The sequence below is a fragment of the Rhinatrema bivittatum genome, chromosome 6 (genome assembly GCF_901001135.1).
Source record: "Rhinatrema bivittatum chromosome 6, aRhiBiv1.1, whole genome shotgun sequence".
NCBI lineage: Eukaryota > Metazoa > Chordata > Amphibia > Gymnophiona > Rhinatrematidae > Rhinatrema > Rhinatrema bivittatum.
The window spans coordinates 201,822,910-201,839,467 of NC_042620.1; the positions used below are offsets into that span (position 1 = coordinate 201,822,910).

Genomic DNA, 16,558 nt, shown 5'->3' on the forward strand with positions numbered 1-16,558 from the left:
GGTTTGGTGAAGGGTTTGGTGAAATCCAAACTTACCAGGACCAGTTCACAGCACAACACTTCTTTCAAGACCTGGAAGTCCTTTCTGATTCAGTAGACCACTGGACCTTCTCAGGAGTTTTCTTCACTAACAGCTACATGAGAGGTTCTTCCTTCTTCAAGTAATTGGGGATAAACTTCCTGTGATATTCTGTGAGGCCTAGAAATGCTTTCACTTTTGTTTTTGTTTGTGGGACTGACACCCAAGTGACTGTCTCTACCTTCCAGATCTGCGGGTGGACCTTCCCCTTCCCAAGGGTATAGCCAAGATACTGGACTTCTTGCCCTCCCAGTAGGCACTTCTTGAGATTTGCTGTCAGTCCTGCTTTCTTCAGGAGTTGAGTTAGATGTGTCCTCTAGCTCGGACTGTAAACCACGACGTCATCCAAGTAGGCAGCGGCATAACCTTGATGTGGGTGCAACAGGCAGTTAACCAAGTGCTGAAACTTTGCAAGGGTTCCATGGAATCCAAACATGAGAATGGTGAACTGGAAGAGTCTACCTGGTATAGAGAATGCTATCTTCTCCTTTGCCACTAGTATGAGAGGCACCTGCTAATATCCTTTTGTGCAGGACTGGCAATTCATTTGGACCTGTCTCTGTAATCTTGACCAATATTTTCTCTTGGAACTTCTCATCCCCTCAGGTCTTCTCCTCCCCAAAAGGTGACTGTGTGCTAGTTGCAGAACTTTCTGGCAATACATTTTGAGAATTAGGAGTTATTTATTCTCCCTCCACACTTCTTCTTCATGACTCGATAACGCAGGTCCCTTTTCATTGCAAATTAAGGAGGAATAGAGTCCTTAACCTGCGCTCCAGAGACAAACATTCCATTTACCCTCTGTGTATGCTCCAGGGTCAATCTGAAGCTCCCAGGGTCACCCCCATTTTCCCACTCAAAGGGATTACGTATAACATACTAGGTTGGTTGCTGGTCTTCCCCTGACACTGACCCTTCCTCCCCAGTTGCCCCTAAATTAGCAGTATAACTGTATTTTCCCTATCAGTGCTGTCTCTGGGATTTTGGATTCTTAGAGTCTTTATGAAATAGGTCTGGATCTTCTAAAGGAAAGAGCACTAGAAACATCAGTTCTTTGTTGTTGGCCTGGGATGAACCTGACATGAGCTGGTTTCACAGGATTTTGAACTTCAGATGGTCCCGTTCTATCACTATTGATTGTCGGGGCTTCTGATTCTTAGGACTCCATTATTCTTTACCCAGGTTGGATGGCTTCTCTGGGGATTGTAGTGACTCAGGCATAGTGTGGGCCTGGTAATAGGCCTCAGCTACTTCCAACACCTTTTTAACTGCAAGGTTTGGATGTTGGCACACCCACTGGCGCTAAGGCTATTCTAGGTCGTCTAGGAACTGTTCCAGAAGAACCGCTTTGCTACCTACACCTGGTCTTCCCTTCCAGGCGCTGCCACTTCAAAGAGTCATCCTTGAGTCTGTGGAATAGGTTCCTTGCGCTTTCCCCACACTGAAGAACTCTCCATTGAAATCGCTGTCGGTAGGCGTCTGGGGTGAGTCCCATTCTTTCTAGAATGGTATCCTTGACTTCCTAGTATGTAGCCCTTCCTTCCAGATTGGCATTTTGAAAGGCATTTTTCACAGGCACTAGGCTTCTTTCTCTTGTTTTGTAAAATTATGCTTATTTTATTTGTTTTAATTAATTAGTTTCATGTACATTTTTCTTCTATTTTCTTCTTATGATTTATAATCATATTTTTTATTTTTCTTTTTTTTTGTAAACCATTTTGATCAATCTTACTTGTAAAGACATTTTTAAATAAATAAATATATACATATAAGAAATTGTCATGCTGGGTCAGACCAAGGGTCCATCAAGCCCAGCATCCTGTTTCCAACAGAGGCCAAAACCAGGCCACAAGAACCTGGCAATTACCCAAACACTAAGAAGATCCCATGCTACAGATGCAAATAATAGCAGTGGCTATTCCTTAAGTAAAATTGATTAATAGCCATTAATGGACTTCTCCTCCAAGAACTTATCCAAACCTTTTTTTAACCCAGCTATACTAACTGCACTAACCACATCCTCTGGCAACAAATCCCAGAGCTTTACTGTGCGTTGACTGAAAAAGAATTTTCTCCGATTAGTCTTAAATGTGCTACTTGCTAACTTCATGGAATGCCCCCTAGTCCTTCTATTATTCGAAAGTGTAAATAACCGATTCACATCTACTCGTTCAAGACCTCTCATGATCTTAAACACTTCTATCATATCCCCCTTCAGCCGTCTCTTCTCCAAGCTGAACAGCCCTAACATCTTCAGCCTTTCCTCATCGGGGAGCTGTCCATCCCCTTTATCATTTTGGTTGCCTTTCTCTGTATCTTCTCTATCGCAACTATATCTTTTTTGAGATGCGGCGACCAGAATTGTACACAGTATTCAAGATGCGGTCTCACCATGGAGCGTTACAGAGGCATTATGACATTTTCCATTCTATTAACCATTCCCTTCTTAATAATTCTTAACATTCTATTTGCTTTATTGACTGCTGCAGCATACTGAGCCGACGATTTTAAAGTATTATCCATTATGATGCCTAGATCTTTTTCTTGGGTGGTAGCTCCTAATATGGAAACTAACATCGTGTAACTACAGCAAGGGTTATTTTTCCCTATATGCAACACCTTGCACTTGTCCACATTAAATTTCATCTGCCATTTGGATGCTCAATCTTCCAGTCTTGCAAGGTCCTCCTGTAATGTATCACAGTCTGCTTGTGATTTAACTACTCTGAATAATTTTGTATCATCCGCAAATTTGATAACCTCACTCGTCGTATTCCTTTCCAGATCATTTATATATATATATATATATATATATATATATATATATATATATATTGAAAAGCACCGGTCCAAGTACAGATCCCTGAGGCACTCCACTGTTTACCCTTTTCCACTGAGAAAATTGACCATTTAATCCTACTCTCTGTTTCCTGTCTTTTAACCAGTTTGTAATCCACGAAAGGTCATCGCCTCCTATCCCATTACTTTTTAGTTTTCGTAGAAGCCTCTCATGAGGGACTTTGTCAAACGCCTTCTGAAAATCCAAATACACTACATCTACTGGTTCACCTTTATCCACATGTTTATTAATCCCTTCAAAAAAAATGAAGCAGATTTGTTAGGCAAGACTTCCCTTGAGTAAATCCATGTTGACTGTGTCCCATTAAATCATTTATTTCTATATGCTCTACGATTTTGATCTTGAGAATAGTTTCCACTATTTTTCCCAGCACTGAAGTCAGGCTCACTGGTCTATAGTTACCCGGATCGCCCCTGGAGCCTTTTTTAAATATTGGGGTTACATTGGCCATCCTCCAGTCTTCAGGTACAATGGATGATTTTAATGATAGGTTACAAATTTTAACTAATAGATCAGAAATTTCATTTTTTAGTTCCTTCAGAACCCTAAGATGCTTACATCCTGGTCCAGGTGATTTGCTACTCTTTAGTTTGTCAATCTGGCCTACTACATCTTCCAGGTTCACAGTGTTTTCGTTCAGTTCGTCTGACTCATCACCCCTGAAAACCATCTCCGGAACTGATATCTCCCAACATCCTCATTAGTAAACACGGAGGCAAAGAATTAATTTAGTCTTTCTGCAATGGCCTTATCTTCCCTAAGAGCCCCTTTAACCCCTCTGTCATCTAATGGTCCAACCGACTCCCTCACAGGTTTCTTGCTTTGGATATATTTTAAAAAGTTTTTATTATGAGTTTTTGCCTCTATGGCCAACTTCATTTCAAATTCTCTCTTCGCCTGCCTTATCGATGTTTTACACTTAACTTGACAATGCTTATGTTTTATCCTATTTTCTTCAGATGGATCCTTCTTCCAATTTTTGAAGGATGATTTTTTGGCTAAAATAGCCTCTTTCACCTCACCTTTTAACCTTGATGGTGATCGTTTTGCCTTCCTTCCACCTTTCTTAATGCGTGGAATACATATGGACTGTGGCTCTAGGATTGTATTTTTAAACAGTGTCCAAGCCTGTTGAACACTTTTAACCTTTGCACCTCCTCATTTTATCAAAGTTTCCCTTTTGAAAGTTTAGTGTTAGAGCTGCAGATTTACTTATTGTCCCCCTTCCAGTTATTAGTTTAAATTTGATCATGTTATGATCACTGTTGCCAAGTGGCCCCACCACCGTTACCTCTCTCACCAAATCCTGCATTCCACTAAGAATTAAATCTAAAATAGCTCCCTCTCTTGTTGGTTTCTGAACCAATTGCTCCATGAAGCAATCATTTATTGGTCTTCCGAAGCGTGCAGGTCCGGAGGAGGGTCAGTATCTCCATCTTCAGTCCAGCCTCGCTCCTGTTCAACCCATGCTCGGGCATGCCTCGCCTACCGCGGCACCTCTTCGGAGTTCCTCTGGGGTCGAGCCATGGCACAAGAACACACATCTCCCGGTAAGCGGACCGCTCTCCTAGCGCTCCCCAACAGATTGTGAAAGCCATGTGTTCAGCAGTCATGTCCTTGTGATGGGCTCATGCTAAGTCCCGGAGTTTCTTGCCAAGAGATTTTTTTTTTAAGGAAAAAACTTCTGTCCCAGTTTTTTCGCTGTGATCTACCGACCTGCTGGAGGTGCCAGCTTGCTTGAATTTTTTATTTTCCCACACCGCTAGAGACTTAGCACCTGATTCCTCCAAATGGAGTCCCTAGTACTTGCTCCGTCCATGCCAAAGACTCTGCCAGAACCTGTACTCTCAGCATGGTCCGCGACCAGCCACTGGCGGCTGAGTAGGGCGCGCCTTGGTGCAGGCCTCTACAGCTTCTGAGACATGCTTCATTCTTTGCTCCATATCTCGTCTAGAGGCTCTTCGAGTCCAGCATGGTCTGTGACCAGTCCCGCGGGTGACTGTGTAGGGCGCGCTGCGTAGCAGTCTCACCCCAGTGCTTTACCTGAGTCTTCTGATTACTTTGAGCCTTGCCTGAATGTTCTGATTACCTTGAGCCCTGCCTGAGTCTTTTGATTACCTTGAGCCCTGCCTGAGCCTTCTGATTACCTTGTTCCTGGGTCTCGTCTGTGCATCCAAGTACCTCGTTCCTGAGTCTCGTCTGAATCTCCATGTTCCGGTCTTCACTGCCCTGGCCTCCATTCAGCCTGCCGCTTCTTGCCGTACCCTGTAGCAGGTCCAAAAGGGCTTGGAACGGTCGGAGGACTGTTCTTAAGACCATCATTGCGTTGTTGGTCTTCCGAGGCGTGCAGGTCCGGAGGAGGGTCAGTATCTCCATCTTCAGTCCAGCCTCGCTCCTGTTCAACCCATGCTCGGGCATGCCTCGCCTACTGCGGCACCTTTTCGGAGTTCCTCTGGGGTTGAGCCATGGCCCAAGAACACACATCTCCCAGTAAGCGGACTGCTCTCCTAGCGCTCCCCATCAGTCTATGGTGATCAAATCATTAAGACCATCTTCAACTTCAACCCATCATCCAAGCTCACTCGACCCCTCCCCTGCCAAATTAATCAAAGCAGCCAAACTCAGCCTCTCCAGCTGGATTGCCCAACTTGTAAACCGCTCCATTACTGATGGCATTATTTATGTATTTATTTCTTTAAAACTAGCTGTACACGGTCACGCGTTGCTGTGGCTCAGTCTGGTTAAATGGAAAAGAAAGAAAAGAGAAAGTGCACGTTTGTAATATGTTTAATTTCACATTGCTTGTGGATATACAATATTTTTTTTGTTCCATTGTCTGTGCAGATATAGAGATTGTCTGGTTTGCCGACTCTAGCTTTGCTGGGAGTGGGGGTGGAGCGATGCCCATGTAAACTCTTCCCGTGGTGGCGGAGACCCACGGGCGGCTTGACAGCACTGCCTTCCCCCTTCCCCCCCTCCCGCAATTGCGGGATATTTACTTGGCTTCTCCTTATCTGTGGGACTCAGGGGGTGGAGGAGGAGGGCAAGCTGTTCTCTGTTCAGCTCTTTGCACTTTGGCTGCTGCAGGCTGCAGCTGCTTGTGATCTCTTCACAGCCGCTTTCTACTGCATTTGGTCTGCTCCGGCCGTCCCAACTCCCTCCCCCCCTTCCTCGACGGTGGACGGACCAGCTCGGTGACTCTTCTACCCTTTCCTCCTCCTGTGTGTAACTGTCCAGCAGTCTCTACTCCCTCCCCCCTTCCCCAGCGGCGGAGGAACGGGCTGAGCCATTTCTCGGAGCGGTGACTCATCTGCCTTTCCTCCTCAACTCTAGCTTTGCTGAGAGTGGGGGTGGAGCGATGCCCATGTAAACTCTTCCCGTGGTGGCTGAGACCCACAGGCGGCTTGACAGCACTGCCTTCCCCCCCCCCCCCCCCCCCCCCAGTTGAGGGATATTTACTTGGCTCTTTGTGCTTTGGCTGCTTTGGCTGCAGCTGCTTGTGATCTCTTCACAGCCGCTTTCTACTGCATTTGCTCTGCTCCGGCCATCCCAACTCCCTCCCCCCCTTCCTTGGCGGTGGATGGACCAGCTCGGCGACTCTTCTACCCTTTCCTCCTCTGTGTGTAACTGTCCGGCAGTCTCTACTCCCTCCCCCCTTCCCCAGCAGCGGAGGAACGGGCTGAGCCATTTCTCGGAGCGGCGACTCGTCTGCCCTTTCCTCCTCCCCTCTGTGACACCCAACACGTAGCGCAGAGCTCTATGGTCCGCACATGCGCATTTGCGGTCCATCGGTCACATCCCATTTATATTGTAGATAGCATGTGTTGCTGTTACGTCCAACAGATGGCACTGTTTTTCCAAAAAAGCATGTTTTTACCTGTCACAGCAAAAAAAGCATGTTTTTACCTGTCACAGGTGTGACATCTATATAATATAGGTATATAAAAACACGTGTGTAATCGAATGCAACGTTGTGTCAAAATTTCAAAGCAATCGCTGAAGAACCTTCGGAGATTTAAGATTTTGAACAAACGAACATTTACATTTTTATTTATATAGATAATGATATGCTGCAGTTTCCAGCAATGCAGTTCAATGTGGATTACAGCAACACATTCAATCACATACAATACATTAAAATGACTATACAATAAAACTTGTATTAAAAATTTATTTTAAAACTTAAAGAGAATAACTTCAATTCACTGAGCTCCATTCTACTCATACACATTTCCCTCAGTACACATTTTAGACCCTGGTCATTCCCAGGCTTGGAAATCTCTCCCAACATAGGCTAGAATATTTATTTATTTGTTTGTTTGTTTGTTTTTTTATACCGACATTCAATTCAAAATATCACACCGGTTTACAGAAAACAGCATTGCCATCAAATATAGTATTGAGGACAGAATACAATGAAACAATTCAAAAACTTAAGAATGAAATTATAACATCAAATTAGAAAACAACATAGATTGAAAATAGACCTATATAAAACAATAACCCATTGTTCTAAAACAATAAAAAGTAATTAAGGAAAAAAAACATATGATAGGGGTGTTATTTATTAGATTTGTTGGGGGAAAGCTTTGATAAAAAGCCACGTTTTAAGGTTCTTTTTAAAGGAAGGTGTAGAGGGGTCAGTTCTTAGAGGAGACAGTAGAGAGTTCTATAGATTAGGACCAATTAAAGAAGCAGCCCAGTTTCTAGTGGTTGTTTTGTGAATTTTTTGTTGGGGGGAATAGGAAGAAACCCGTGTCTATTGAACATAGATTTCTGATGGCAATACATTGATACAGGGGTTTTTGCAACCAAGAGGAGTGATCATTGTATAAGCTTTGGGGTAGATTTTCAAAAACGGCGCGTTCGTGTACTTTTGTTGGCACTCCAGGCGCAAACAAAAGTACGCGGGATTTTAGTACATACGCGCGTAGCCGTGCGTATCCGCTAAAATCCTGGATCGGCGCGTGCAAGGCTGCCTATTCCATGTAGCCGGCGCGCGCCGAGCCGCGCAGCCTGCCACCGTTCCCGCCAAGGCCGCTCTGAAATCGGAGCGGCCTCGGAGGGAATTCGCTAACGCCCTCCCCTCACCTTCCCATCCCTTCCTCTACCTAACCCACCCCCCCGGCCCTGTCTAAACCCCCCCCCCACCTTTGTTGGGGGATTTACGCCTCCCAGAGGAAGAAGTAAATCCCCGCGCACCAGCGAGCCGCTGGTGCGCCTAGACGCGACCCGGGGGCGGTTCCGGAGGGCGCGGCCACGCCCCCGCACCGCCCGGGCCGAAACCACGCCCCCGGGCCCGCCCCTGAAACGCCGCGTCCCGCCCCGAAAACGGCGTGCCGCTCGGCCCCGCCCCCGACACGCCCCGACACGCCCCCCTCGGAAAACCCCGGGACTTACGCGAGTCCCGGGGCTCTGCGCACGCCGGTAGGCCTATTGAACATAGGCGCACCGGCGAGCAGGGCTCTTAAAATCTACCCCTTTATGAACAAGCATAATGATTTTGTACTGTGATCTGAAAGAAATGGGAAGCCAATGTAATTGATTAAGGATAGGAGTAATATGTTCAAATTTTCTACAATTTGTTAAGGATCTAGCGGCAGCATTTTGTAGCAGTTGAAGGGGTTTAATGGTGGTAGCTGGCAAGCCTATTAAAATAGAGTTGCAATAGTCTAATTTTGCAAAAATTAAGGATTGAAGAACTGTTCTAAAGTCTGGGGGTGCAGTAAAGGTCTTAGTTTTCTCAGAATTTGAAGTTTATAGAAACCTTCTTTAATTAGATTTTTAATGTGAATTTTAAAGTCTAGCTCCTTAACTAAGGTGATCCCAAGGTCCCTAACTGATGTGGATATTTTATATTTAAGGGATACTGAGGGATCCATGGATAGAGGTGACAATTTTTTGGAGAGATGATGAAACTCTGTTTTGTTCTGATTGAGTGACAGTGCCATTTGAGATAAGATGTTGTTTATATCAAATAGATATATTTCCCATTGGGACAACATGTTCTTGATGTTATCTTTAATAGGTAATAATATTTGATCATCATCCGTATACAGGAAGTATGAAGGGCCTATTTTGTTCAGATAGTTACATAATGGAAGCATATAAATGTTGAAAAGGGAAGGTGAAAGGGATGACCCTTGAGGGACATCTTGCGGAAGAGATACGAGATCTGAGATTTTATTGTAAGAAACCTTGAAGGAATGATTAGAAAGAAAAGAATGAAACCATTGCAGGACATTACCCTTTATACCAATTTCTTCTAATCTATGGAGAAGTATCTCGTGGTTGACAAAGTCAAATGCAGCAGAGATGTCTAGGAGAATCAAGATAAAAGATGTTCCATTGTCGAAACCACGATGGACTGGGTCAATCAGAGTAACTAATAGTGATTCAGTATTATGTCCTTTCTTAAAGCCATGTTGAGCAGGTAGAAAAATACAGACCATCAATTAGAAGGAATGTGTCTGTTTGCCCACTGGAACTCGCAGCTTGACTCTTGCCACAGAAGGAAAGAGTTAGGTGGAATTCCTATGGCGTGTAGTGTGATCTAGATAGAATGCAAGTGCACTATTAGAACATAAGAACATAAGAAATTGCCATGCTGGGTCAGACCAAGGGTCCATCAAGCCCAGCATCCTGTTTCCAACAGAGGCCAAAACCAGGCCACAAGAACCTGGCAATTACCCAAACACTAAGAAGATCCCATGCTACTGATGCAATTAATAGCAGTGGCTATTCCCTAAGTAAACTTGATTAATAGCCATTAATGGACTTCTCCTCCAAGAACTTATCCAAACCTTTTTTGAACCCAGCTACACTAACTGCACTAACCACATCCTCTGGCAACAAATTCCAGAGCTTTATTGTGCGTTGAGTGAAAAAGAATTTTCTCCGATTAGTCTTAAATGTGCTACTTGCTGTCCAAGAAGTGGAAAAAAACCTCTCGCTTTGATGAGAGAGAGGTGTTGGGAAAATTGGACAGAGTATATTCTGAGTAAGGAGAGATGCAACGTCTACCTTAAGAAGGATATGAAGTTGAATACGTAAAAACCACTCAGTCACGGAGGAACGCAGGGTCTGATGAGTATGTAACAAGGTGTATAACTGACTGACCCAGTTGGCAGAAATGACATTTATGAGGGAAAAATTTCCCATGTCAAACTGTGAAATGAGAGGAATGGAAAGGCTCAAACAAAGAACGTATGAGACTTATAAGAATAAAATATATGTTCCATTCCGTGACTAGTGAAAATAGAGGTGGCTTGATCAGTGGATAATCCATGGTAAGCTGACTCAGAAGGGATTTACCATTAATTGGGTATCCCCACTCCCAAACGATACACCAATCGGAACAGAGGATGTCTAGGGAGCAGAATCCAAGGGAGCAAGAGAAAGAGTGATATAGAAAAAGAAAAAAGGGTAACACCCTTTTGTATGCGTCATGTGGTAAATCATGCCATTTTGAATGGTAGGATTTATGTGTGGAAGGTTTTATGATGCTACCAGTACCTGAGAACATCAGTGAGTCTACGTTTGAGACTGACTTGTGAGAAGGCAAATTGGTTACTGGTGTGATAGATTGAGAAATATGGGAAGCATACTGGTCTCGGCCAGGACATGGGTCTGAGGAACAGTGAACCCCATCCCGGTTCAACATTAGAAGAGTGCTGGCTAAGAGAGGCAGCAGAAGAGACACATTTAAGAAGCCCTTGATGGAAGAAAGGCGTCTATGGGAACGTATTGGAAACATGTGTAGGGAGTAGAATCTGTGCACCATATAACCATCAACATATTGGTAATCCATCATGTGGTCAAAATCTGGATCTTTCACCAAGCCTAGCTGGCCCTATACTCATGGGCACCCCCAGTGACCAATGGTGCTAACCCATTCACTAAATCTCCCTCACCCCCTTGTTCTATCCTATTACTCCTACTATCTCCATCACTGTTGCAAATATGCTGCACATGTATAATATGCACAGTATGCAGCACAATATAAATCTGTCTTGCATGTGCATTGCATTGTTCTATATATTGTACTTTATTATATGTACTGCATTGCTTTTCCACCCTATAAGTCATGCTTTCTCACCCCATTTCCGATATATTATCTATTTTGTCTTCTCTGTCATACAGATATAAACCACTCAATAACTCTGTACCTTGCTCTGAGTATAAGGTAGGAGAGTGAGTAATAAACCCTTGTAATAAAATAAAATAAATATCTACTATGAGGTCCATATTCAGCTGCTATCCAGCTGATCAAATTAGCTGGATAAACCTTTCTGCTAATTTGGATGAAATATTGTGCATCTGCGCCATTAAATATACCCAGCTATCTAATAGTTAATTTAAGATAATTCCTTAAAAGTCGCACTATTATATTAAGATAAATCATTAAATGTCATGCTATACCGTTAAGATAATCTGTGAAAATTAATGTTATACTGTTCAGACAACTAGTTAAAATCATGTTATACTGTTAAGATAAGTCGTTACCCTGGAGGCAAGATGGCCGCCTAGACGCAGTCCTGTGCAAGACGCCGGAGGGAGAACGCTGTCATTTCTTCTACTTTGGGAAAAAAAAAATGCCGCATACTAAAAGAAAGGGACAACTAAGGGGTGAGATTATCAACTCACCATCAGTCGATCCCCGACAGCCTACAATTCCCGGCATATTGGCGGGCATTACTGCTTCTACTACTCCGGAGAGCTCGGTCGCTGGGGGAGTGATTCAGGAGCAGGAATCACCCCCCTTGACCCTTGAAACAACGTTAAGCCCCGGATCGCCGCGAAAACCCGCTAACCCCAGAAACAACGCAATACCTTGCCCGGCTTCGGCGGAAGTCGGAGGGGCATTGGCTATGGCCAGGAATGGAGGCACCGGAGCATGGCGAGTGGAAGCTTCGGGAGGAGAAAGAGGGGAAAATCAACCAGAGGAAGGAACTCCAGGAGGAATGGAGGGACCCCTGAGGGCTTCTACGCCGCTAGCACGGGAGGAGGCCACCTCATTTGCATCTCAAGGTATCGGGGGAAGCGAGGGGACTGTCGAAGCAGGGGCACTACAACAGCTTAAAGAACTTTCAGTTTGTCCTCCCACAAAGAAACCTGATGCAATGTCTCTGGAGGGGATTTGGACTATGTTAAGTTCTATAGAAAATTCCATTAAAACTTTGTCTAAAGTGACAGTGGAGATACAAAATCAATCAGTGAGGAATAACAATTTAATTACAAATTTCTCTAATAGAACAGAAGAATTGGAAAGAAAAATGGCTACAATTGAATTGAAACAAGCAAAATTAATGGACTCTGAACGTATAAATTCAAAAAGATTAGAGATAGTTGAAAACGCATTAAGGGCACACAACCTTTGTATATTAAGTTTTCCTGTTATAAATTCTATCTCTCCACTAGAACTATTCAAACTCTATATGAAAAAGAACTTAAAAATTCCTGAACAAGCTTTGCCAGTGGTTACAAAGGCTTTTTATCTTCAACAGCAATCTAATCAAGAGCAGGAACAAATTTCTTCCTTAAATTTAACCAATATTTTGGAAATGTCTACTGATTATGAGATTAATCAAAGGAGACCTTTATTCGTGTCCTTTGCATTTCTTACTGAAAGAAATCATGTAATGCGTTTATTCTTTAGAAATCATCAGATTCCTTTCTATGGAAGTCCCATATGGATTTATCCAGATGTGATCAAAACGACCCAAACCCGTAGGAAGGACTTTCTTTCCTTGCGACCAGATGTTTTGAAGCTAGGAGCGAAGTTTACTTTGAAATATCCCTGCAAAGCGTGCATCAGATACCTTAATGTGAACTATATATTCTTAGAACCTGATCAACTGAAGTCGTTCTTGGCTAGAAGAGCCCCCATGGATACTCCGACAGATCCAGTTTAAAAATAATGAAGCAGTATTATAGGCGTGCCATTGTCCTTTTAGTTATATATTGAGAATTCCTTGATGATATTGCTCCTTCCGCCTCCTAATTACACCTATTTTTCTTATAATTTAAATGTCCGTATATATATATATATATATATATAAATATATATGATGTTTAATATGTATACTTGTGAATATATAATTTGTTAGGACATTGAATTTTCTGTAAGGAGTTTTTTTCCTGGTAGAAATGTTCAAAATTGAAAAAAAAGAATTGAAAAAAAAAGATAAGTCGTTACCCTGTTCTACAATGTTTCAATGTAAAAAGATAAGATGACCTGTTGTCAAACTATCCCTCAAGTTACCATGTAAACCGATGTGATACTCGTTTCGAATGTCGGTATATAAAAACAAATAAATAAATAAATAAAATAGTTTGCCAGATAAGTTTATCCAGCTAACTTTACACCAGCTAAATTGTAGGTCTAACTTATCCGGCTAGCTTAGGCGGATAAGCCTAAAGATATGCACTTATCCCTCCCTTATCCAAATAATATTTAGCTGGATAAAAGGTTATCTAGATAAGTGGCGCTGAATATCAGCCTCTATAAGATCAATATTCAGCAATGGGCTAGGCTGCTTGGGTAAGTTATCTGACTAAACTTATCCAGAGAACTTAAAGCAGATGTTCAGCATATAACTAGTTAAATCGAAGTTCTTTGGATAATTTTAGGACTGCCTCGTGGCACAATCAGACTTACCTGGATAATGTATGCTGATAACTCTGAATATCGGAGTTTTCTGGGTAGATATTCATAAATTTGACCCACCTCAAAATGCCTCCAAAACACCCATGATTTATCCAGATAAGGTTTTTCTGGTTAAAAACTTACCTGGATAAATCATAACCATTCAACATGATGGGATTTTGCAATCCCACCATTTGTCCAGCTAGGTTCTTAATTTAGCCGCATAAACCAGCTCAATATTGGTCTTCCTACATCTGGTACAATAACTGGAAGGGCCTATGCATATTCAAGGGGAATAGCTAGCTATCCCCTTCCTTACTCTAGTACTGCTCTTGCCACTGTAGAATAGATGTATGAATTTTGACCCTGTCTGGCTTCTGACTTTTGACCAGATGGCTGAATCATTAATTTAATTTTTATTTAATTCTATTTTTAATGATGCATATAATTGATTGAAAGAAGACTTCAGGTTCACGTTTCTTTGAATTAGCCAGCTGCATAGTTAAATTATGCATTAGGGATTTGTTATTCTCTACTATCTAGTGTCCAGCAAAAATTCCTGCAGAGTTTGGGCCACTAAATTCTTCTGGATGAAAAAAAAAATCCTTCTCTCTTGGTTCCAAGAATGCAAGTGGAAAAAAATCATACCCAATAAATATAAATCTGAATATCCAGTATGACTACTATTCTGTTTAGGAATCATCCAACTTAGTTAAACATTTTCTGTGCTGTACTAACCTTAAATTCAGGGAATTCAGCACGTAATAAGATTTCTGCAAGGATTTTCTCTCGCTCTTTCAGCACTTTCAGCTTCTCCTTTAAAAAATACTTAGGGATAGGGATCACAAGATCTTCCTGAAAATGAAAAAAAAAAAGCATAATATACAATTTTTAAATGTATTTTAATTGAAATTTATAAAATCATACATAGGAAAAATAACGAAAAACATTATAATACATATCTCAATGAGATAAAGATAAATATAAATGAAACATAACTATATATTAACAAAGAAAAATATAAGATGGACATAAGAAAAAAAATGATGAAAAATCATCTGGAAAATGGTATTGGACAACCTAAAATACTAAGATCACCCTATATGTACCAGATTTATAAGACAATATTAGTCAGGCTTTACTTTTCCTTTTAAGTTGTACAGGATCAAACATGATATATTTTTAAAGGCAATAAAAAATAACACTTGCAAATCCTTCTTCTATTTAAAAGGAAGCTATACCTTCTATGTACAGTATAGGCCCGGATATAAGTATGGGTATTTTTTGACCTTTTACATTTAAAAAAAGTGAACAAAGCACCTCCCCATCAAGGCCTATATCCACCACTGAAAATATTAGCTGAATTCTTGTTTCTCTGCCAGTCTGGAGTGAAGGCAGAGAAGTTCTATTTGATTTGGCATTTGAGATTCAATGCCAAGAAGTGCAGAGTCATGTATCTAGGTTGCAGTAATCCAAATGAATTGTATATGACGGGTAGTGAAAGACTAATGGGCACAGACTTGGGTTGATAGTGTCTGGTGATCTGAAGGCAGTGAAGCAATGTAACAAGGTGTTAGCTAAAGCTAGAAGAATGCTGAGTTGCATAGAGAGAGGAGTAACCAGTAAGAAAAAGGAGATGGTGATGCCCTTGTACAGGTCGTTACCCTGGAGGCAAGATGGCCGCCTAGACGCAGTCCTGTGCAAGACGCCGGAGGGAGAATGCTGTCATTTCTTCTACTTTGGGAAAAAAAAAAATGCCGCATACTAAAAGAAAGGGACAACTAAGGGGTGAGATTATCAACTCACCATCAGTCGATCCCCGACAGCCTACAATTCCCGGCATATTGGCGGGCATTACTGCTTCTACTACTCCGGAAAGCTCGGTCGCTGGGGGAGTGATTCAGGAGCAGGAATCACCCCCCTTGACCCTTGAAACAACGTTAAGCCCCGGATCGCCGCGAAAACCCGCTAACCCCAGAAACAACGCAATACCTTGCCCGGCTCACCTGGAGCACTGCGTTCAGTACTGGAAACAGTACCTCAAAAAAGATAGAGACAGGATGGAGGTGGTCCAGAGAAAGGTGACCAAAATGGTGTGCAGTCTGTATCAGAAGACTTATGAGCAAAGGCTGAAGGATATGAATATGTACACCTTGGAAGAGAGGAGGTGCAGGGTGTTGCACTCGGCGGTCCACAGGCTGCTCCACAGACTGCTGTTCTTACCTCCTGCCCGACCCAGTGCATGTGGCAGATGACGACGCTGACTTCCCCCAGGCCAGCTACCCTTCTCCATCACTGTGAGACATGGCTGATGCCTCTTGCATGGCGAGTACTCCCTAGGCACGCCAGTGTCTTGAAGGGCAAAGCCCCGTAGCCCCTGAAGATGATGTTTGACGCTAAGACCTATAAAAGGCCTCTCTTGACTCTGCTCCAGGACCTCAGCAATAGGTCCACTACTGTAATGTATAGTAGAGCGAGTTGCCCCCAGCGTTCCAGCATCTGTTCCTGGCCTTTGTCTCAGTGTTCCTGCCTTCATCTCAACTGTTCCCGTGGTCTTCATCTGAGGTCTCATCTCTTCAGTTCTCCATCTGGTCTTTGTCTGTGGTCAGCCTTCATTTCTTCAGTGTCTTCAGTGTCCTTGTTTGCCTACCTCTCAAACCTGCCTTTCCTTGGATGGATCTCTGGTTCTAACCTCGGCCTGACTCATGACTACACCTGAACTCCACCTGCCTGCCACTAACACTACTTTACTCAGATCTATGCCTGAACTCCGCCTACCACTGACCACTACTTGACTCATGACTATGCTTAACTCTGCCTGCCACTGACCACTGCCTGACTCTTGACCAAGTTTGACCTCTGCCTGCCACCGACCTTTGCCTGCTCTTTGACTATACCCATACCTAGCCTACCCCGGACCCTGGCCTGTGACCCGACCATCTCTACTGATCTCCAGCTTGTCAGCAGAGGCC

General features: G+C 42.9%; 1 protein-coding gene across 1 annotated transcript in view; it reads right to left on the reverse strand.

The window, feature by feature from the left end:
- IQCA1 (IQ motif containing with AAA domain 1) overlaps positions 1–16,558 on the reverse strand; it is a 645,805-nt gene that overhangs the window by 567,298 nt on the left and 61,949 nt on the right. The window contains exon 3 of the mRNA XM_029606410.1: positions 14,325–14,441. Coding sequence (XP_029462270.1) covers positions 14,325–14,441 — 117 coding nt within the window. The remainder of the gene's footprint in view (positions 1–14,324; positions 14,442–16,558) is intronic.